Source organism: Sprattus sprattus (assembly GCF_963457725.1).
Source record: "Sprattus sprattus genome assembly, chromosome: 19".
Lineage (NCBI taxonomy): Eukaryota > Metazoa > Chordata > Actinopteri > Clupeiformes > Clupeidae > Sprattus > Sprattus sprattus.
In genome coordinates, this window is record NC_137917.1 from 9,633,983 (window position 1) to 9,655,757 (window position 21,775).

General features: G+C 44.3%; 2 protein-coding genes across 2 annotated transcripts in view; one reads left to right on the forward strand and one right to left on the reverse strand.

Moving 5' to 3' along the window:
• The first annotated feature begins 6,525 nt into the window (after nucleotides 1-6,525).
• On the forward strand, nucleotides 6,526-14,205 carry prss35 (serine protease 35). The gene is made up of 2 exons (XM_080858642.1): nucleotides 6,526-6,660; nucleotides 11,712-14,205. The coding sequence occupies exon 2, from the start codon at nucleotides 11,734-11,736 to the stop codon at nucleotides 13,018-13,020; it is 1,287 nt and encodes a 428-aa protein (XP_080714768.1). The 5' UTR covers nucleotides 6,526-6,660; nucleotides 11,712-11,733; the 3' UTR covers nucleotides 13,021-14,205.
• A 2,646-nt stretch (nucleotides 14,206-16,851) lies between these two features.
• snap91a (synaptosome associated protein 91a) overlaps nucleotides 16,852-21,775 on the reverse strand; it is a gene marked incomplete at both ends in the record, with an annotated part of 48,962 nt that continues 44,038 nt past the window's right edge. The window contains 6 exons of the mRNA XM_080857391.1: nucleotides 16,852-16,932; nucleotides 17,382-17,495; nucleotides 18,629-18,679; nucleotides 19,343-19,436; nucleotides 19,865-19,889; nucleotides 20,163-20,537. Of these exons, the coding sequence (XP_080713517.1) occupies nucleotides 16,852-16,932; nucleotides 17,382-17,495; nucleotides 18,629-18,679; nucleotides 19,343-19,436; nucleotides 19,865-19,889; nucleotides 20,163-20,537 (740 nt within the window). The remainder of the gene's footprint in view (nucleotides 16,933-17,381; nucleotides 17,496-18,628; nucleotides 18,680-19,342; nucleotides 19,437-19,864; nucleotides 19,890-20,162; nucleotides 20,538-21,775) is intronic.

The window sequence follows — 21,775 nt, forward strand, 5'->3', positions numbered from 1 at the left end:
CTGAAGAGAGTGGATTAGGATTAGTTAGGATTAGGGATAATAAGAGAGGTTGGAGATACTGTACATACTGCAGGCCGACACTTCCAGAAATATTTACCCTGTTAGCCTTTAAGTGTTAGCCATTTGTATTTGAAATCAGAGTGGCTCCAAAAAGAAATCTTGCACTTGACTGATTAAGGGTAGAACTATCTAAGCCCTGCAAATGGCATTATTGCACATTCTCGGTGGCTATTAAAGCTCAAGCCCTTGGAGGGCTTGGAATGGAGTTGGAGATTAAGATTACTCTTGGGAGGAAATGGGTGTGCATGTTTTGGGCATCCTTTGGGACTGTCCACTTCCAGACTCACAGAGCCTCATCCTGAGTGTGAGTGTGTGCACGTGTGAGTACATGTTTGGGTGTGTGTGTGAGAGAGTGTGTTTGAGGGTGTGTGTATGTGTGTGTGTTAGTTTGGGTGTGTGTGTATGTGTGTGTGAGAGAGAGTGTGTATGAGCGTGTGTGTGTGTGTTAGACTGGGTGTGTGTGTGAGTGTATGTGTGTGTGTGTTGTTGCCCCAGTTACACCTTTTCTCCTGTGGTTTGGTGCTCACCTGAGTCCCTGTAGGCTCCCCCTCAATGGCCCCATTCATATCATAAAGGGGGTGGGGCTGACCCAGTGTTTACCCTCATTGATATTTAAGAGCCTGAAAATTCACAATAAAAATATATGCCTCCCCACGTATGATTTTGATTTTGATTCTGAGTCGAGTCTGAATCGGTTCCCCTCAGGAACAGCGGTTTCCTGGACCTAGAACCGGAGGTATTAGAACATCGATTGTGTCTGGACTGTATAGACATGATGTTGGAAAGCTGAAAATGTAGGCTTGAACAGTCTTCCTTCAAAGCTCTCAATAAAACATTTACAACACATTCACTTGCGTAGGTCATTTTACAGGTTCTGCGTGTGGTGTGAAAACATAGTCTACAAACATACTGTTTTTCAGAAATGGCCCAGGCATACCTGTATGTGTTTAACAGAATGTGATCACAGAAGAACAGACATTCCTTGGAGAGGAGGTCTTAGTGAAAAACAAGAAATAGAGTTATTGATTTAGCTTTTCTGCGTCTGTGAGGAAGGCCTTGCTCACAGGTAGGTCTCTCTTTTTCTTCCCTGTCAAGGGGCACTGTCTTACTCATGACCTAGAATCTCATTAGATTAGAGAGAGGAACTGTAATTCCATCTCAACAAACCTCCCTATTCACTGCTGGAGGGCTGACAGTGATTTGTGTGTTAACTTAGTCAAAGAATGGTGTTTGCATAACCTTTCTGCCCTCAGAGAGTATTCTGTGCATGCATGCATGTGTTCCTGTGTGTGTGTGTGTGTGTGTGTGTGTGTGTGTGTGTGAGATGGACAGAGAGAGGGAGGGAATGAGAGAGAAAGACGTTTTTGTTTGAATTTGCAAAAGTTCCTTTTCCTATCTATAGCAGCGTAATAGACAGTGAGCCATGAATATCTTAGAAGTTAATGTCCAGTTGTAAATAAGATTGATGGTTCTGTAAAGCCTGTAATTTGAAGTATAAAGAATATCTGAGTTTATAAGAGAACTACCCCATTTCAAAGGAAACTCCCCTTCTCGGCAGTAGGCAGGCATAACTACCCCGCCTTAGAAACATGGACCTGTATGATTGCTTGAATTCCAAATAAAACATGATGATGAAACAGATGTAATGTCTTATCAAATAATCTGCCTCAGTAAAACCTCTTTTATGTAGTTATGACACCAGTCTATGTATGCCACAGTTTAGAATCAGCTTCACTGGTTTCTGTTGAAGGGACTCAAGCTTCATTAATCAGCTTGACAGCTTGTGCCTTTGTGGCAGGAGAGGCCATGCAAGATGGATATGGCAGAACTTCCTGGGTGTGTTGTACAGACCGCCTCACTAAGTGTGTGTGTGTGTGTGTGTGTGTGTCTGTGTGTGTGTGTTTGTGTGTGTGTGTGTGTGTGTGTGTGTGTGTTTGTGTGTGTGTGTGTGTGTGTGTGTGTGTGTGTGTGTGTGTGTTTGTGTGTGTGTGTGGGTGCGTGTGTGTGTGTGTGTGTGTGTGTGTACATTTTTCAAAACAATGTGTGTTGAATGAGAGGTTTAAAGATAAGACCGGTGTGTACACACCACAGCTACAGTTCACAAGGCCTGTTCTGTGTGTGTTCCCTCTCTGACAGTCCTGACTAGGTCACTGTTTGATCGCTGTATGCCTCAGTGTTCTTTCCATCCATAATTTGACAGAGGGAGCGGTGTGTGTGTTTGCATTAAGATACTGTTGATGAGGGTGGGTACATTCCTTGCTCTATGTTTCTACAGTAAGTCAAAGATCGCAGCTTTGATCAGGATTGAGTTTTCATTGCCCTCCCTACTTCCTCCTACCACTATATAGATACCCGTACAGCAGGTGCCTTGTGTTGGATAAAAGCCCCTCTGTCAAAAAAAAAATTCAAATAAAATCTGCACTGCCGGACCAGTAAATGGTCCAGTGTGGGGCGAAAACATCCTAATTTTAGCCAAAATCGTGGTAGACCATGTTGGCATTTCTGTTTTCTTTTGCAGACTTCAAGGGCAAGTTTCTCTCAACTGACGCTAATCTCGCCAGTGTCCTGAAATCATCATTCACTCATTGATCACACAGGGGGAGTGAATGTGGAACATGTAGAATTCTGGTAAAATATATAATAAACAGTGTTTATTTGTGTTTATACAATAAATAGAGTGTACTGATCACTTTTATGATGGACTAGGAAAGGAGGCATATTAGATATTCTGAAATTTCAGCCATTGGCTTTCATTGGTGATTTTTTAGACTTGAAGTACCGTAGCCGGAATACCTGTGTATATAAAACTGGAACCGTGAGTCCAACAAAGAGACCAGATAACTATGTCATGTAATAGTAGTCTGAAATCACATTAAATCTGAGGTGTGATTCATGTTGATGTGTTTATTTGTAAATGTTTGCTCACTGACTAGTGTGTGTGTGTGTGTGTGTGTGTGTGTGTGTGTGTGTGTGTGTGTGTGTGTGTGTGTGTGTGTGTGTGTGTGTGTGTGTTTGTGTGTGTGTGTTTGTGTGTTTGTGTGTGTGTGTGTGTGTGTGTGTGTGTGTGTGTGTGTGTGTGTGTGTGTGTGTGTGTGTGTGTGTGTGTGTGTGTGTGTTTGTGTGTGTGTGTGTGTATGTGTGTGTGTGTGTGTGTGTGTGTGTGTGTGTGTGTGTGTGTGTGTGTGTGGTATGGTTTTATGTAGCTGTATGGATCAGCTGAGGCTTGGCTTTGGCAGCTTGACCCTGCCGTCTGCAGGTCTAAATATTTACATGAGGATAACACTCTGTGTGAGGACCTTGAATGAAGCATGCAACCAGTCTGTTCATACACATATGTGGTGGGGAAAGAGGGAAGGGAAAGAAGGACAGGGAGAGAGAGAAAGAAAGACAGAAAGAGGGAGAAAAGGAGAGGGCGAGAGAAAGAGCTACAGAAAAAAAGAGAAGGAGAGGGAAAGAGAGAAAGATGGAGAGTGAAGAGAAGGTAGACAGAGAAAGTAAAAAAGAGGAGAGACTGAAAGAGTGAGTGGGTGTTTGTGAGAGAGAGGGAGAGAGAGTGGAGGAAAGACAGGAATAGTGAGAGAGAGAGAGAGAGAGAGTGAAGGAGAGACTAAAAGAGTGAGTGTCTGAGTTAGAGAGAGAGAAAGAGTGAAAGAGAGAGAGAGTGGAGACTAATAGAGTGTGTGTGTTTGTGTGTTTGTGTGTGTGTGTTTGTGTGTTTGTGTTTGTGTGTGTGTGTGTGTGTGTGTGTGTGTGTGTGTGTGTGTGTGTGTGTGTGTGTGTGTGTGTGTGTGTGTGTGTGTGTGTGTCTGTGTGTGTGTGAAAGACAGAGAGAGAGAGAGAAAGTGTGAGAGAGAGAGCAGAGGGGAGACTGAAAGAGTGAGTGTGTGAGAGAGAGCGAACATTTTAGAGGGGGGGCTGTCTGCATGCGTAGAAATGGAGTGCTCCTGCGATCAATGGGTGTCTGTTTAGTGGGAGGGCCCCTGGAGCCTCTAAATGAACAGGCACTTGTCAAAATAAAGCGCATGGAAGCACAGGCTGGGTCATTAGGTCCTGCTGAGATGGTTTATTGGTGCGGTCAGCACAGACAAGCAGGCCGCTCTTTAATGTACACTGCTGACAGTGGACACGCCGAAGCCCTCAGTGACTCGGCCTGTGCAATCGACACTCTTTAACAGCAGGTTAGGATATCACCTTTCCACCTCATAGAACTCTCAACACACAGAAACACACAGACACATGCATGCATGCTTACACACACACACACACACACACACACACAAACATACACACATACACATTTTACTGATGTAAAACACATCAAAACAGGCCCCAGGGAGGAAGCAATTGCTCCCAGAGTGATTTATTGATGAGACAAATATGCGTTTCCAAAGCAGGAATGTTCTTGGCAGGCAGTCAGCAGAGAGCCGATTTGGCACAGGCTTCAGACTGATGCTGTTTAAGGTGGCAAGGAATGACTGAACTATCTATTTATCTATCTATATATATATCTAGTTGAACATGTACAAAGTAGCAACTAGGACATGGGTTTAGGTGATAGCAAGGGAGGGTACTAATTACATGCCCAAAAACTACTCTTTGATCCATTTCAATTTTTCAATGGAATTTAATGCCAGAAAAAACATTTTCAACTACAAATTGCAAATTTGTATGCACATTTACCCTTTCAACTAATGACATGACATTTGATTTAAAAGCCAAGTATTTTAGTTGGCGTGGTCCATGGTATAAATAAACACTGAAACACAGCTGGCTTGATTATTGTGGTTGAAGGTAGCTGTCTGTAGTCATGACGACCCTGGGAGAAAAAGCAAGAAAGCTTGTATAAGAAGTCTAAAAGACGTAGTTTACGGGCATTGAAAACACACATCTGACCTAGCTAAAAAACAGGGCACATCCTTCTGGTTTTCCCTCTACACAAAGCTGAGATCAATGATGTGAAGTAGTCTCCAGCAACTCAGAGCCTCACCCGAGCCTAAGACACATTCTGTGTGTGTGTGTGTGTGTGGGGGGGGGGGGGTGCAACAGTCTACTTTCTAACAACTGTGAAACGGTGCCACAGCATAAAGTGTCTTCCTTCGAAGTGAGCACCTTTTTCAGTCTGATTCAGAGAAATGTTCCTGTGTAAGAGTGGCGAAGCTTAAGATAGTCCTCACAGAACACTGAAAGATGACATCCTGCGCGGGGGCTTACCCACACAAAGACGTCTCTGTGTGCCCCAACATGCCCTTAAACCCTAACCAGAAATATCATCTACTGCATTTCTCTTTTCCACTCTCAACATAAATGGCTCTCTCTTGGGCAGGCGTGGCTGCAGCATGCCAGCGACAGCACAGGCCTGACCTCTGACCTTTTCAGTATAACCAATGACAGCCCTATAACAGTGGCTAATTGTTGGATCGGTTTTCCAGCACGTGTGTGTGTGTACCATCGCTGCCGTTGCTAGGAGACGGTCTGGGATTGGGCAGAAAGTATTTGGGTGTGGCAGGGAACCCACTCATCTGTCAGAAGAGGTCGCCAGACATGCCCTGTAGCCTCTCCTGTCTGGGGTAAGGGTTCACCTGGCTACAGGTATGTGAGGAAAATGCACTCACTGAGTGCACACACATACATACAGACAGCATCATAACACCACCATGACTGATATTCCAATGTAAGACAATAAATCATCTTAAAACATGGAAAAAAGTAACTGTCATTGATAACTGAAAAATAGCAGGTGTTATTTACCAAGGGACCTGTTTTTGCATGAGAATGCTTCACTGAATTACAACAAAGACCTAGCAGTCCTCTGCAAATAGCATTGAAGATAAAAAAAAAACAGCGCAAGTGATAGATTCACGGGAACCCTATAGGGTCCGAATAAATAAAGACAAAAGGGTGTGATGAAGTTGATGTGTTGTCCAGTTTTAACCCAAAAGTGAGAGAGAGGGAGAGAGTTATTCTATGTCTGACCGAGATGTTCTTTGTACATGTGTCACTGCATGTGAGCTTACAGCCTTTGGATTTAAGGACCCCCTGCTGCCCGGGTGTTTACCACCTCAGCGAACACGGAGACAAGTGCAACAGATGTGGGAAGGAGAGCGGATGACAATGAGGGGGGAAACGTTCTGCCAGCCATTTGTAGGCACAGTGAAACGAATTCTGGCAGAGATCCGCCGAAAGCCTGTTTGAGAGGAGGAGACAAACGCCACTTTGAAATAAAAGATTTCCATTTCTACAATATCCAGTGATTAAATGAGCGCAGCCCCCAGACCGACGGAACTGATGTCTTTCTCCACTTTCCCTGCTTCTTGCTAGAGTTGGTCCCACCCCATATGCGAAACGCTTTGTCGCCAGGGGGAAAAGTTTTCCTTTTTTTTCTGCCTTTCTTCAGCATCAAGTGCAATCCACACCGCGGAGTCTGGCTCCGACTTCCCACTGCCTTTTTGGTGGACGGGATTTCAGAGGGAGCGGACTGTCGCCCACTGATAAGAATACCTCGGGGATGAAGTTTTAAATTCTCTTTCCTCTCTGGGATACTATTGAATAAATAAACAATCCGCTGCGGATTTCACATATCCATCAATCGGATGCTATCAGGTATGATGCCTTTACTGTTTTTGTAACAAAGGAGACTGGATTCATTGCTTAATATATTTACGTCTCGTTGTCTCGTTGGTGTCTTTATGAGTTCTCCGGAGAGAATAGTTTTAAGATTGTTTGGAAATATTGATAATGTTTACAGCCTGTGATTAATCAAAATGTGTATAGTATTTTGATCTAGCTCCACAAATTATTTCATCGTACAAACATTTTCTTTCATTTTCTGAATTTCGGAATTAGAAATCAAGCAAGATAACTTGAGACTTTTAGAGTTGGATTCCCATAATATTTTAACTTCAGTTTCTACTGTAATTCTCATCTAATTTCTCACTTAATTAAGGGGTTTTAACAATATCATTATTTTATACCTTGAATTTTCTGAAGTTTGATTAGTAGGGCCCCCGTACAGCAAAGTGCACCGCATGTAGAATACTTTGATGCTTTTTGTGTGTTTTTTCCTCTCCTTTGAAATATATCTGAATGTATTATAAGTAAAGGGCTATATGACGAGCGTATTTCATTCAACCCCTTGAGATGCACTTTGGGAAGAAGTGGCCGTTTAGAGATTTTCACTTTTTAAAATAATTATCACCCAATTGTGCCATTAGTCACACTGATTCTCGTCGGCAGAAGAAAACAGTTCCAGATAGTTCACCATAGTTTGATAAAAGTGGGTCAAAATTAAGATGACTCCTCAACGTGTTACTTAATTAATTTATCCTATTTGCTGTGTAAGTAGACACTGCCCTCGCGTCATAAACGCCTCTGAATTAATCCATGCAACCATGGGCGAATATCAATCTCTAGCGCCATCGTTAGGCTGGACATGCAGCGGGGCGATTAATGTGCTGATCTGTGGAATTCCTGCGACCCCTGACTGGAGTGGAAATATGCAGTTGCGAGGTTATACAGTAATGGAAAGTCCCTAAGAGTTAAGAGACAGATTTTTGAACCACAGCATTATATCAACACTTGTAATTTCCGTCGACACAACGAGAACATTATCGCTAATGCACAATGTGATTGTTAAATCTGAATTTGATCATTTCTGATTTCAAATATTTATATTATCAGCGGTCTTTAAAAAGGCAGAAATGGAAATGTTGAACGAAATGTATGAGAAGTCTTCTGCAGGTGCAGCATTTCCTCGTGCATGGGCACTGCGATGCGCGCTCAACCGGTCCTTTGCTTGGTCACACACTTTGAGACTGCGTGGGACTCTCATGGACTAATAGCCCATCAGGATAATCGTGGGAGCAAATAGGCTCCTGGTGCGTGTATTTTGCGACTTGGCTCCCGTTTGGAAACATTTTCCTGCTGGAGATGCGGTCAGATGGCGTATGGCGTTTCCGTGTCACGCCCGTACGTTCGCCTTATGCGCGAGAGCCCCCAGGTGATGAAGGGCATCTTCACCTGATTTGGCTGTGAGGTGTAATCATAGATGTGAAGCAGCCTGTCACATATTACACGGGCCCGTGAGTATAATCACTCACCGCTTTCTTCGGTCTTGAAATAACATTTGCAGGCTGAAACGGTTACAATGGGGCGAAGCCACATTATCTATCCTATGTGATGAGTTCCATTCACCGGAAAGCATGGTCGATTTGGCTGCTGACGCGCATGTGTTATTTGCTTTTAAGCACATCACAAAGTGATGGTCTGGTGAAGGCATTACATAGTCCTAAAACCGAAACGTCACCTATTACAGAAGGGCACTGGTTGAGCAGCTAACTCGGGCAGACTGGTTTAATAGCTGCTGTGATGGCCAACATTCAACCCTCAACATCTTCAGACTCGCTGAAAGCAGACAGAAGAAGCGCAAGTTACAGCAGCGGCAGACGAAACCAGATACCAGTCATTACGGACAGCTAACGGTACAGCGAGAGGCAGGCATCCAAACCACCGACTTCAGTGAGCATAGAAGCACGGGGACAGTACCCCCCTTATTCTCCCTCAAACCTCCGGTTCACCACAGGCTTCATCAATCTCCCCTAACCATAGAGCCTTATGTCAACTGAATAGCACGCTGGGGCGTTTTAGAGACTTCTCTCTAAGTGTATGAGAGAGACGTGGCTTCACAGGCTATGGTAATCACGGGCTTCGTGTGGCACTGCTGAGTGCGTGTAGGGTGTCCTGGGACGTGGTGTTAGCAGATTGAAATACGACCAAGCAAACGTAGGGAACACTTAATCTTGCTGGTATACAATTTAGTATTTTGAAAACACTCAAAGATTCCACCCCACCCCCCACTCCCGCACACAGCGTGAGAGAGAGACAGACGGTGATGATCACATCCAATGGTTCTGTTTATTATACCATCAGCCAATAAAAAACGTGACCTCCATACCAGTTGTCACTTTAAAGGACTTGAGAAGGACTTGCCTATTTCACTAATCATCTAGAGTCATGATAACTAAAATGCTTTGAATCACGAAAGCAATACACAATTGATCATCACTCTGACCGACTTTATCTGAATTTCCTTTTTGCCATGGCCACATAGTAGTCAGCAAACTTATTTTCCAGCTCGGGCAATGGGTTCACGATTCAGGACAGCAGACCAAGACTCTTTGGTGAGATTTATAATAGCGTTACTATCTGTATGTGTCCATCTTGTGGTATACATCGGTACTGCAGTAGAACTTGGTAACACTCTGAGGTAATATCAGGTCATGAATGATGTAGAAAAAATAATTGGCCACAGAAAACCTTTTCCCATAAATAATTGCAAAGGTCGTGGTCACTGTCAATCTCACTGCCAAATGCGTCATTTTTGTATACATTATAGCTATGTAAACGTTAGTTGTGAGGTTGACCATAAGTGGCGTATCTCTGTGATGTTGAATATGCTTTTCCCAATTATGACTCATCCATATGTTGATAAAGTGAGGCCTGGTGGTGCTGTACATTCTGTTCTTTCGATCATTAGATTGACAGGAAACAGCCTGTTTGTATGGGCTACAGCACACAAAGACTGTATATACTTACCCTAAACTCTGCAGCAATCAAATGTGTGTGGAATTGTATGTAAATGAGACAGTGACAGCTGTTCAACAGGCTGAGTTTCCCCCTCAGAAGCAGCAGTCAGTATCAGTATGAGCATCAAGCTAACAGACTGGAACGGTGAAACACTAAAACACAGCAGAACATCTGTTGAGCAAAGGAGGACGCAAGCCAAGACTGTCTTCTACAGCTATTTGAGTTAATTCAGTTCAACTACTTAAGTGTTATATACACACAGTAGACTGGCTGTGGCAAGAACTCAGAAATAACAGAACAGCAGGAATAACAATAGCTGTAATAAGAGGTGGGTGTGGTGGTCTATCCAATTCATGAATGTGCCCTTAAGCGGCCTCTGGTTGCATCAGTATGTGGGATCTCTGGGTATTGTACCCTTGACCTGGGTGATGTTAGCACCTTGCGCTACCAGTTGAGCTACACCTCTGAAAAGAATACTTAGTTGATCCGGAGGTTCTACGGGTAAGGAGGTACTGGCAAGATGTGTTGGACGTCTCTGGTGTGGTGCAGGACAGCGTGCATTTGGGAATCAAAGCTGAAAATTGAAGTTTTGAAAAATAGGCATGTATGTATAAAATGTAGGATTATTGGTTGAAGGTAAGAATGTTTGAAAACAATACTAAATGTAGACTACTGACATTTATAACAGGACAGGGGTAGGCACTATCATAAGCAGTGATCACCGGGGTCTTATCAGGGTGCAACCTGCCCCAGGTAGTAAAAAATTGGTGAATAAATGATCTGATTGCTTGAACAGGTGAAAGAGAACCATTTGAATTTTGTAAATGTTAAAATTAATTTTGAAGATGTGTAAACTCTGTAGCGAAGCCTGATGATATGTGAAGCCCCACTTCTAATTCCCAGGATTGGTTCCTTAGGTACAGTATGTGACGTATGAAGGATTGGTTCCTTAGGTATGTGACGTATGAAGGATTGGTTCCTTAGGTATGTGACGTATGAAACCCAGGTTGATTCTATGACTGCCATTGCATTACAGCACACGGAAGTTCCAAGGTGGAAATACTCAGCCATGGCGTTGACTGCTTATTTCACTTATGCTTTTGTCCTGTATCATATACAAATCAGCATATGAACATGTAAACAAGGTTAAAACTTGGCCATTGAAATTTTAAAACCTTAATATCAAAAGATATTGGCTAATGAAGTGCTCGATTTTTGCGTTGAACATTGTTCACTAGGTGGTGCCACTCCACAAATGAATCGTAATGAGCTAGGGTGATTTTTGAGCTATGGCCCAAAGTGTGCTTTGAGCCTACCCCACTCAAGGGGGCGCTAGCACAAAGTGAAATGCAAACCTAGGGACACAAACCTTATATACTGTATCAGCCATGTGGGCCTACAACCATACTAACTCTCATGAGGATCGGTGAAGTCAAGGTATAGGATATCGTCAACCAGAAATTGGTGAAAAAAAAGTGTGGAAGAAGAAAAAAAACGTTGGCAAACACTGTATGAGTTTCCTGTGTAGCAGTCATAAAATGCATAATTAAAAAAATCAGATATATTCAGTGCCAAAAACAGATATGTCATTCAGCTTATAGAATTAAAATGGCTAGCAAAGTCTCCTACTCCCCTATGAGTGAGGTGAGTGAGGGAAATGTACCGTGTGATGAGAAGTGTTCAGTAGTTGGTTAAGCAGTCACAGTGTCGTCCAGAGCACATCTCATCGTCCAGAAACTTTGTCTCAGAAGGAGCGAGAGAGAGGGAGCGTTAGAAATAGAGAGAGAGATGAGATGTCTGTTGATGTTGTATAGACATGGTTTTCTGAAATTCATACTTTACATCCTGTCATCTCACTATCTCCTTCCATTGTCTGTGCATGTGTTCATGTGTGTGTGTGTGTGTGTGTGTGTCTTTGAGTGTGTGTGGATTCCTAGGCCCAGGGGCACGTTCAGTGCAATGACCCAGGGATAAGTCAATGAGGGGCTTAGGGCTACTGTTGTGGTATGGTATGTTTGTACAGTAATAATCTCTTAGCAATGTATGTGTGTGTGTATGTGTTTTCACAGACCCAGGAGCTTGGTCAGTGCAATGGGCCCCGTACCCGTGTGTGTCCTGCTCTCCGTGGCGCTGTGTGTCCTGGCGGTGCGGAGTGTGAGCGCAGAGGATGAGGACGACAGCTACACCTGGCCGCAGTGGAATGTGCCTCTGGTCCGTGAGAAGCGGACGGTGCGCCTGAGCAGCACAGCGTTCTCCGCCCACCCCCAGGGCGAGCTGCACAGCACCTGCGGGATCGAGTGCCAGCAGGGCCTGCCGGACCCCAGCGTGTCCGAGCTGGAGCGCCTGCTGTCCTACGAGACGGTGTACGAGAACGGCACTCGCACGCTCACCACCGTTGCCCTGCAGGGGCTCAATGAGGCACAGGCCTGGCCTGGAAAACTCCCCGGCCACTCGCGTCGCAAGCGAGAGGTCTACGGTGTCGACACGCGCTTCACTATCGCCGACAAGCAGTTTTCCACCAAGTACCCCTTCTCCACTACGGTGAAGATCTCCACAGGCTGCTCCGGTGTGCTGGTGTCGCCGAAGCACGTGCTGACGGCCGCCCACTGCATCCACGACGGCCGCGACTATGTGAGCGGAGCGCAGAAGCTGCGTGTGGGCGTGCTGAAGGAACGTTCGCGCGGCCGAGGGAAAGGAAGAGGGAAGGGCCGTGGACGCGGGAGAGGACGCAAAAGAAAGGGAGAGGAGGAGAACGAGGACGCTGACGACAACGAGGCCGATGGAGAACCACAGGAAGGGAAGGGGGAGAGGCAGGGCAGACGCAAGGGCAGGAAAGGTCGCAGTCGCAGTCGGCGGAGCGCAGACTCTGGCCCGCCCTCTTTCCGCTGGACCACCGTTAAGCAGACGCAAGTCCCCAAGGGGTGGTTCAAGGGGGAGGCCCAGAATGTTTCAGCTGACTACGACTATGCCATCTTGGAGCTGAAGAGATCCCAGAAGACCCGCTTCATGGATCTAGGCATAGTCCCTTCCATCAAGAAGCTGCCCGCCGGACGCATCCACTTCTCGGGCTTTGACGACGACCGACCAGACCAGCTGGTGTACCGCTTCTGCGCCGTATCCGAGGAGTCCAACGACCTGCTGTACCAGTACTGCGATGCCAAGCCGGGCTCCAGCGGCTCGGGCATCTACGTCCGCCTGAAGGAGCCCGGCAAGAAGCAGTGGAAGCGTAAGATCATCGGCGTCTTCTCCGGGCACCAGTGGGTGGACGTGAATGGCGCACAGCAGGACTACAATGTGGCCGTTCGCATCACGCCCCTCAAGTTCGCTCAGATCTGTCACTGGGTCCACGGTGACTCCAGCATCTGCAAGGCCACCTGAGCACAGGTAAACCACCAAACGCCTCCCCGTACTGCTCTTAACTCCTCACTAAGTTACCTCCCGTGCCTCCTCTTCACCCTCGCTAGAAGCCCGACTCAGGAACAGATATGGGCCAGGTCTGGGCCGGGCCTAATCTGGGAACAACTGCTATCATGGGCAGTAGTCCTCCGCAGTCACGGCAGATTACCATCGCCTCGTTTGCAACAGTTGCACACCAGTGACTACACAGACATGTCTGTTGATAGCAGAACTCGTCAAGAGATAATAAGAAGAATAAGGTTTCTTCAGTTTTTTGTTTTTTTTATTTATTTAATTTTGAAAAACAAACATGCTTCTGAAAAATCACAGTGCCAAGACTGGATTTAGAATTAGTTTGTTTGCTTTATCTACAGTACATTTTCACCAAGCATTTGCTTCTTTGTATTTTTTGTCCACCTGCATTTTCTGTTCTGTCTGTTAAAGATTACCCAGCCACATCTTAATCAGTGTTGCTTTGTAAAATGGGAGGCTTTCACTTTTCTTTTTGTCTGTCTACGTGTGTTGAATTAATAATATAAGTAGGCGATGGCTTTATAAAAAATATGACACAGAAAAATATCTTTTTCTGAGAAAATAAAACCCCTTGGTGTACACTTGCAGAGCTTCTATGAGAAGGTACATGTTTAATAAATATTTCAAATAGATCTGAGTGTGATTTAAAAATGACATATTTTGATGACATTCCTTTTTATATTAAATAGCTCCTCTTAAAAAATATTTGTACTTTTGATGAATTAAGTTGTGAATTGTGTCATATTTCTAAAAGTATTTCCTTATATTTCCTTACCTTTAATAACATGAGCAGTAGAGTTATATGTGGTTTCGGGGTTCATGCACATAACCTTTTGGTGCTTCTGAAGTCACATGGTGCTAAAGTACTATTTAAACACTTGTGGAAGACCTGCCAGAATATAATTTGATAGCCTAGTACTGTACCTATGTATTTAATAACAGGCTAAGTTGATGAGGTCATTGGAACAGGGCTTATTTAACCCCCTTTAAAAAAAGGGAAGAGATTTAGTTCAGTTTGTTAGTATTACTAGACATACTACTAGTAACTGTAAAATCAAATGTGTTCGTATAAATTTGTCTTGATTTAAAAAATCCATTGCTGAAATCTTGTTTATTTTGTACATCCCTTTTCTAAAAAATTAAACACTTTGTAAAATTGAGGACCAAATAAAAAAAAAAGGAAAAAAAAACTTGCATCTGTTTTAGACTGAGGAATGGGGACAACTAATATGATTGCATGATAATCAACAAGAATGATGACAAAAAACACATGGGTCTGTCTTTCTTCCTACTACATGAAGAATAAGTCATATCAACAGGCTGCTGTCAACCTGCGGAAATATTTAGTTAAAGCTGACTACCTGGTTTTCGTACACGAACCTGCCTTGAATTGAACTGAAGTGTGGCCTACAAAACGACATGGCAGACATTGTCCTAAAATACGCTGAGGTGAATCTGAGGTAACAGAGACACGCATAACAACAACATTCATGTGGGGAAAACTTTACCAGAAAGACTGTTTTAACATCATACAAATCATGGACATTTTACCTTCTGAATCTAGATACAAACAATGCTTCATAGGTCAACCACATCTAGCAGCTACAGTTCATTAGTTCCCAGTGTTAGCTTGACAAAGTCTATCCATGAAGAATTGTAAGTAACACATAGGGAGTCCAGAGTCAGTTGATCTTGCTCCAAGCTAGCTGAGACGCTGATAAAAAGCAAAAAACGCAGAATTGTCTTGTTTTGTCTGTGAGTTTATTGCATCTCTGAGGTCTTACATGCACTGAAAAGGGGCATCATAAACAAAAATAAACCAGTCCTTAAAAAAACAAAAGCCTTTTGAAATTAAAAATAAATGCTTCTTTTCACCCCATCTCCCTCCCCAAGATCCTATCAGGTCCATCATTTATTTCACAAAAACAGTGGACTTACAGTCACTTGATATGACGACACAAAGACCTACCAGTTATATAGGGTAACTGTACAGAATATGACTGGATTCCATTGGGTTGTACAGAGCTGCCTTGAAACACGTTAGAAACACTGTTCAACAGTGACCTCATCCAGGTGCACAGATCCTACTGTGCCAACTACACTTCCAACTCTTCACCAGCAGAGGGAGCAGTGGGGACATGGCGGTGCTGGACAACCAAAGAGTGGATTATGTGTAGGCCTGGGTAAGACCAGTTCCAAGGGAAAACAGGGACCAATCTCCAGACTAGGTATCTTCTACGGTAATACAAAAATAACACTAAAAGGACCACCCTCAGCCTGGCAATAACAAAGCACTAGCAACTATGAGAGTCAAACACAACATTTCACTGACGAGGACACTGTGACCAGCAGGGATGTTTTGTTCGCTCAAACATGGGCCTTTATTACAGGCTGTTCCTATGTTTCTTTCATCACGGACATACACAGTCCGGCTACTTATATTTAATAGTTTTGCAATCAATTCTACAAGACGAAATCCAATAGGTCTGAAGTAGTCTCCAAAAATAAAAAAGGCCGATATGTACTTGTGGATAATATCCTCAAATGTAAACAACAGTTTGACCATTTCAGCAAACCGTTAAAAGTACATTTAAATAACGCTAACAAAAGCGAATAAATAAATAAGTTACGGATAAAAAATAAATTAACATACTGAAACCTGACAACATTGTTGGTCTGGATTTCCGAAGCTGACACCTGCTCTTCATTTGTATATATTTAACTTAGATATTCATATATTCATATTTGTTACCCAACATGTTTGATTGATAATGGGATATAATTATGGCCACATGACTTCTTATCATTTAATATCAGACTCACATCGATAAACGCCGTTCACACACACATACAGAGTATTGAGAAAGTCCTCGGATGCCCTTGTATGTTTTTACAGAGAGCAATCAACTTACTGCACGTTTGCAAAATGACACACGTTACATTTCTGCAAAACAGGTGTACAAGGAGGGGGAGGGGGAGGTCATGGAGGGGTCATGCCCAGACACTGACGGTTCTGGCCAAAAGTCCAGAGGGTGTCAGGGTGTCACACACACACACGCAGATACACAGGCACACATACACACACACCCACTGCATTCAGTTCAAATGGCAACACTTGTAAAAGAACCTAAAATACAAATGCCATCTTTCTTTTTTTAAATATTGTTATGCATCATTTTTTAGAATGGTTCTGTTTTTTTGTTCATTTTTGTTTGGACAAAAACATTACACCAATATAAGCACAAGCTCATTTTCATTTTCACTTTCTCTCTCTCTCTCGCTCTCTCTCACTCTCTCGCTCTCTCTCTAGTTCACGTCACACGTTGAGCTACACATTTAAGAGGCTAGGGGAGAGGTGAAGGGGCATTACAGGAGAGAATAGGTGGGGGCAGGTGAGAAGTTTCGGGGGTGGGGGGGTGGGGGGGGGGTTCAGTCGAGGGCTCTGTTTATCTCAAGGGTGGAGGGGGCGCCAGGCAAACGTACTCCACTCCAATCCAGACTAAAGGAATCAAATCTGAAAGAAGAAGAAGAAAAACAACTCATAAACATCAAACCTCACTCATAGTTAGAGCTCATGTCATGCCATAAGTCTGCTGAGTATCAAAGAGAGACCATGATGTATAGCCACACTGCTGAATCACACAAGCTATGCCCAATCAAGTAGGCTATGCTTGTGTGCTTGTGCGTGTGTATTGTGTATTGTGTGGCATGCAGCATCCATTAAGATGGTTGCCTGATAGCTGAATGGTTACGGTCCCAGAGCTCCGGCTGCCTACCTGATCACATGAAGCCCTTGAGGTCAAGGTCAGCCAGGGGGTCTTTTGGCTTCTTGGGGCTCTGGACAGCAGGTCCAGGGGTCAGCTGGGGGGCATTACAATGTAGAAGGGTGAAAAAAGACAACATCAGCTCCACTGCACGGACCATTTGACTGCAGAGAGACTGAGGAGGGATGTGGACCTCTCTATATTCATTGTGAAAAGCTATTACCCCTCCCATTGCAACAATAGGGATTTAATTTATTTTAGATGGCTATTTAATTGTTCAAATCAAGGGAGCAGATAGCAGTGTTTGTGCTTGATATATACCCTAGACTTAACAGAATCACCTCAAGTGACCTAAACGGTTCCTCACAGAGGGCAAGTTAATGTTGCTGCACACATGGACAATCGGCTCATTTACCAGTTATTTGAAATATACAAAGACAGATATACAACTTAGACATTATTGTAGATGAAGTTGCAATGAATAAAAAAAGTGACACACACACACACACACATATATATTTATAGTTTGTCTGTTTGATTGTGTACCGGTGCTCCTGGCGAAGCGACCGCTACACCACGAGGGGGTCTCATCATGGGCTGGCCCATCATTGGTGCTCCCATGGGAGCCATCATAGGAGGTACAGGGGCAGCAGCTGGGGGCTGGAGAGGGGGAGGGAGAGAGAGAGAGAGAGAGAGGTTTAACACTCTTTTATTAAACCATTGATTTCTCACAGTATTATACCACTAGAACACATGACCTCCAACTGACTAGAGAGAGGGGGATAGAGAGAGAGACAGAGAAAGAGAGAGAGAGAGAGAGGTTTAACACTCCTTTATTTAACCGCTGTCTTACATCACAAAATCACATACCCCTTCAGACCCCCCCTCCCATTCCGCCATTACACTTCAAATCCATTTGCTCATCATCTTCAGCCTCACACAGAGCCCCCCTCCCCCCAACCCCCAAAACACTTGAAAGGGACATCATAAACCAAGATATAATAAGCATATTCAGTCTTAATGTGACCCTTCAGCTTCCCCTTTAGCACAGGTCCCATGGTGGAACAGCTCTCATAAACCATAAAATGGTCCCTTTGTATGTCTTATTTTATTCATATATCCCCCATAAAACAAAGGAAAAATGGGTTAAAACCTCATCAGAATCTTCTGAGCCCACTCCCAAGATTCTGTTCTTCCAGGTCTTCCAAATGGCCAACTTAGCTGACCCCAATAAAAAGTCACACAAATAGAGCCCATGCTTCATCTTCACCTTGTACCCTGGGCCATTAATAAACCGACGACACGACAAACCATTCCCTCAAGCATTCAAGAAGCCCCTCTAATCTTCTACGGTACACTAACAAATGATCCAATGTCTCATCCTCCCCACAAGAAAGGATGGCCTCTGCCGACGGCTGGATTCAGGTGTGCCACATATCTATTTGTAGACCTGTGAACGAGCTTCAACTGTAGATCGGCCATATGTTTCTCAACTGGAGGTTTATACAAAGACCTCCAACACTCTCTAAATGAGACTTCTGGCCCCAAACACTTTTCACCACCTCCATGCCTCCCCTTTCTCTCAGCACAGACTGGTGGCTCACCTTTATATACGCCAAATAGAGAGAGAGAGACAGAAAGGAACAGAGAATGTATGTGTGTGTGTGAGAGAGAGAGAGAGAGAGTGGGAGAGAGAAGTGAAAGACAGGGAGAGGCAAAGTGATGGGAGAGGATATCCTCTCTAGCAACCAAATATAATCTGTGTTTTAGTGGCATGGACGTCTTGAACTCACCATGACAAAGCCCTGCATGGCTCCAGCTGGAGGTGTGGGTGGAGCACCAGTCTGGGGACAGGGAAAGAGTTAACACACACAACACACACACCCTTGGCAGGAGGGAGTTAAGAAACAAACACAGTCCTTTCATGTTTCTTTTCTGACAGGTCTCATTAATCTATTAATCATTCCATGCGGATGATTTTTGCATGATGCCTCTTGTTTGACTTTCCAGACAGAACATCATCAACATCATTATTTTCTGAATCACTATCATTATTTTAAAATGATCCAAATATGAGGAGTTTCATTTCATTTTTTCTTCAGGTGAGTGTCACAGAAGTGTTTCTGTTATTAAATGTTTTCAACTGTGCTCAAATCTGAAGAGGGTGTTATGGGGTCAATCGCAAGATCACATAAAGAGGGAGAGAGAGAGAGAGAGAGAGAGAGTAAGAGATTGAGAGGGAGAGGGAGAGAGAGAGTTTGAGAGAGAGAGAGAGAGAGAGAGAGAGAGAGAGAGAGAGTTATGTTGACAGTGATCATCTACAATGATCTTAATGGTCAGTAAAAGGTCAGTTCTCATTGTAAAGTGAAGCATGTGTCCTTCTAATCCACTCCAGGGCCAGGCAGGGTGTATTCCCCCACAGGAACCTCTGGCCCACCATCAGGCTCAGGCCAACAGAGAGTCAAGAGCTGCTCTATGGGTGACGATTAACTGAATTGTTCTCTTACCATCTGAGCACCTGGGGCTCCCCAGACAGAAGGGGCAACCTGCGGGGTCCAGTTTGCCCCGCCTGTTAGCTTCTTCTCACTCCACTGCTGGTCCCTAATGGAGTAGACACTTGTCAATCAACCTCATTCAACCAATCAATCCTCCCCTCCCATCTATCAATCATAATATATCTACAATTGTCGCCCCCTGGGTAGAGTGATACACATTCAATGCAGAGTGGCTGAGGGGCTCAGCAGTGTACTCAAATTACGACTCAGACCAAATCAATCTATCAAGTATGACTCAGACAAATTCAATCTATTCACTCCCCACTGCTGACTGAGGCTCTAGATCAATTCTGTGCACAGCTGAAGAAGGCAACTGCCTGAGGAAGATTGATCAATAGAAACCAAAAGCAGTTCAAATTAAATGCGAGATTGAGAGTGGTTTAGAAAAACCTAAAACCGAATTTGATCATCTACAGGCACACACGCAAACACTCACAGATACACACACACACACACACACACAACAAAACTTACTTCTTCTGGGCTGCGACTCCCAAGTCTGCAATTGAAAGAGAAACGATCAGTTCCAGGACCTTACTCTATCTGGTAATAACGGTCATCGATCCCCTCAATACCTGTTGTAACTCTTCATAATAACACAGTTCAGCTGCTAACAACCCATGATATTTAATATGATAACAACCCCATAGTATTTAATATGATAACAACCCAAAGTATTTAATATGAATATTCACTGATTGTTAAAAACAGCAGCCATATTTAACAACTAAGTAATGGGCCCCTGAATAGCATGCTGTTTGTCACCACATACTTCCAACCAGATTAGCTAGGGATGTGTCCAGGTCTCCTCCAATGGGTTTTGCAGGTGGGGTTGCAGCGGCTGGGGCTGGAGCTGGAGCTGGGGCTGGGGCTAACGGAGCTCCAGCAGGCACTGATGGGGCTCCTGCTAACGGAGCTACTCCTGTTAGTGGCGCTCCTGTTAACGGTAATCCTGCTAGCTGTACAACTGGAGCCAGCGGTGCTAGAGGAGCTAGCGGTGCAAGTGGTGCTAGAGGAGCCAGTGGTGCTAGCAGTGTTACAGGAACTAGCGGCGTTACAGGAGCTAGCAGCGTTGGTGCCATGGGCGTGCCTCCGGTGCTCTGGGGCGTGACTGTCGGCATGAGCAGATCCTCTAATCCACCAAACACTGGGGAGGAAAGCATGAAGGAAGAAGAGGAAGAGGATAAGAGATCAGACAGGTAAGACTGTCTCTTGAGTTCTAGAACCTTCTAACTACCATGCGGGATTGGACGAGAGATCAGCAGTGCAATCACACAAAGACAGACCTTACTGGAGCATTCCGAGGTCTATGTTCTGCATGCATGTAAAGAACTAAGCTGGGAGATCTACCACAGCACCACACAAATTAATGCTTTTTTCTGTTTTTGCATTCAGGCACTACACTTTGGTAAATAAGCAAGCTTAGGTCAGGCTCCCTGTGAACATGAGAGTAATATAAAAACACCTTGGGTGGGGACCCTTAAAATAAAACAATATTTAGGGAAGAACACCAAAACAGACCATTCAACCAGACAGGGAGAATTCTTCTTTTTTTTCTTTGTATTAAACATTCTAAACAATTTAGCCTCAGGCGAAAGGTCAGACATGGCTCATGCCGCAAAGCACTGTGGGAGGTAGCCTAGTGAGAACTCACCAATCACAGAGTGGAAGCAAGCAATGAGCCAGCAGAGTGAACGAGAGCAAGAGCGAGAGAGAGAGAGAGAGAGAGAGAGAGAGAGAGAGAGAGTGAGAGAGAGAGAGAGAAAGAGAGAGAGAGAGAGAGAGAGAAGAAAACAGAATTGAGGAGAGAGGAAAGGCGATCATGAGGGGGGGACGGGGGGGCAGAGGCAAATGGAATAAGACATCAAAAAAAGAGAAGGAAAAAAAGAAAAACAGAACAGAACAGAACAGAACAGAACGGAACACAAATCGGGTAAGAAAGACATGTGTTGGGAGAGTGGGCGATACACACAGAAGAAAAAGGGACAGAAAGAGCGAGACAGAAGGGGGGAGGAGAGAAAGGCGTGTGTGAGGAATTAAGCCTTCAGCGTAGCGCTGGAACCCTCACTGTTATGTAACCAGGGCAGCAATCTCAGCACCGCTCACTCATGCAAAACACATACAGGGCACAGCAGCAGCAGCAGCACAGGCAACACACGCGCGCGCACACACACACACACACACACACACACACACACACATTACATCTCTATTTCTATTTAACCCTTTCTCTCTCTCTCTCTCTCTCACACACACACATATTATGTTTCAAACTCACTCACACACACACACACACACACACACACACACACACACACACACACACACACACACACACACACACACACACACACACACACACACACACACACACACACGCACAAT

What these genes read in the sequence shown, in the direction of transcription:
- prss35 (XM_080858642.1), top strand. Translation starts at nt 11,734, where the DNA reads ATGGGCCCCGTACCCGTGTGTGTCCTGCTCTCCGTGGCGCTGTGTGTC.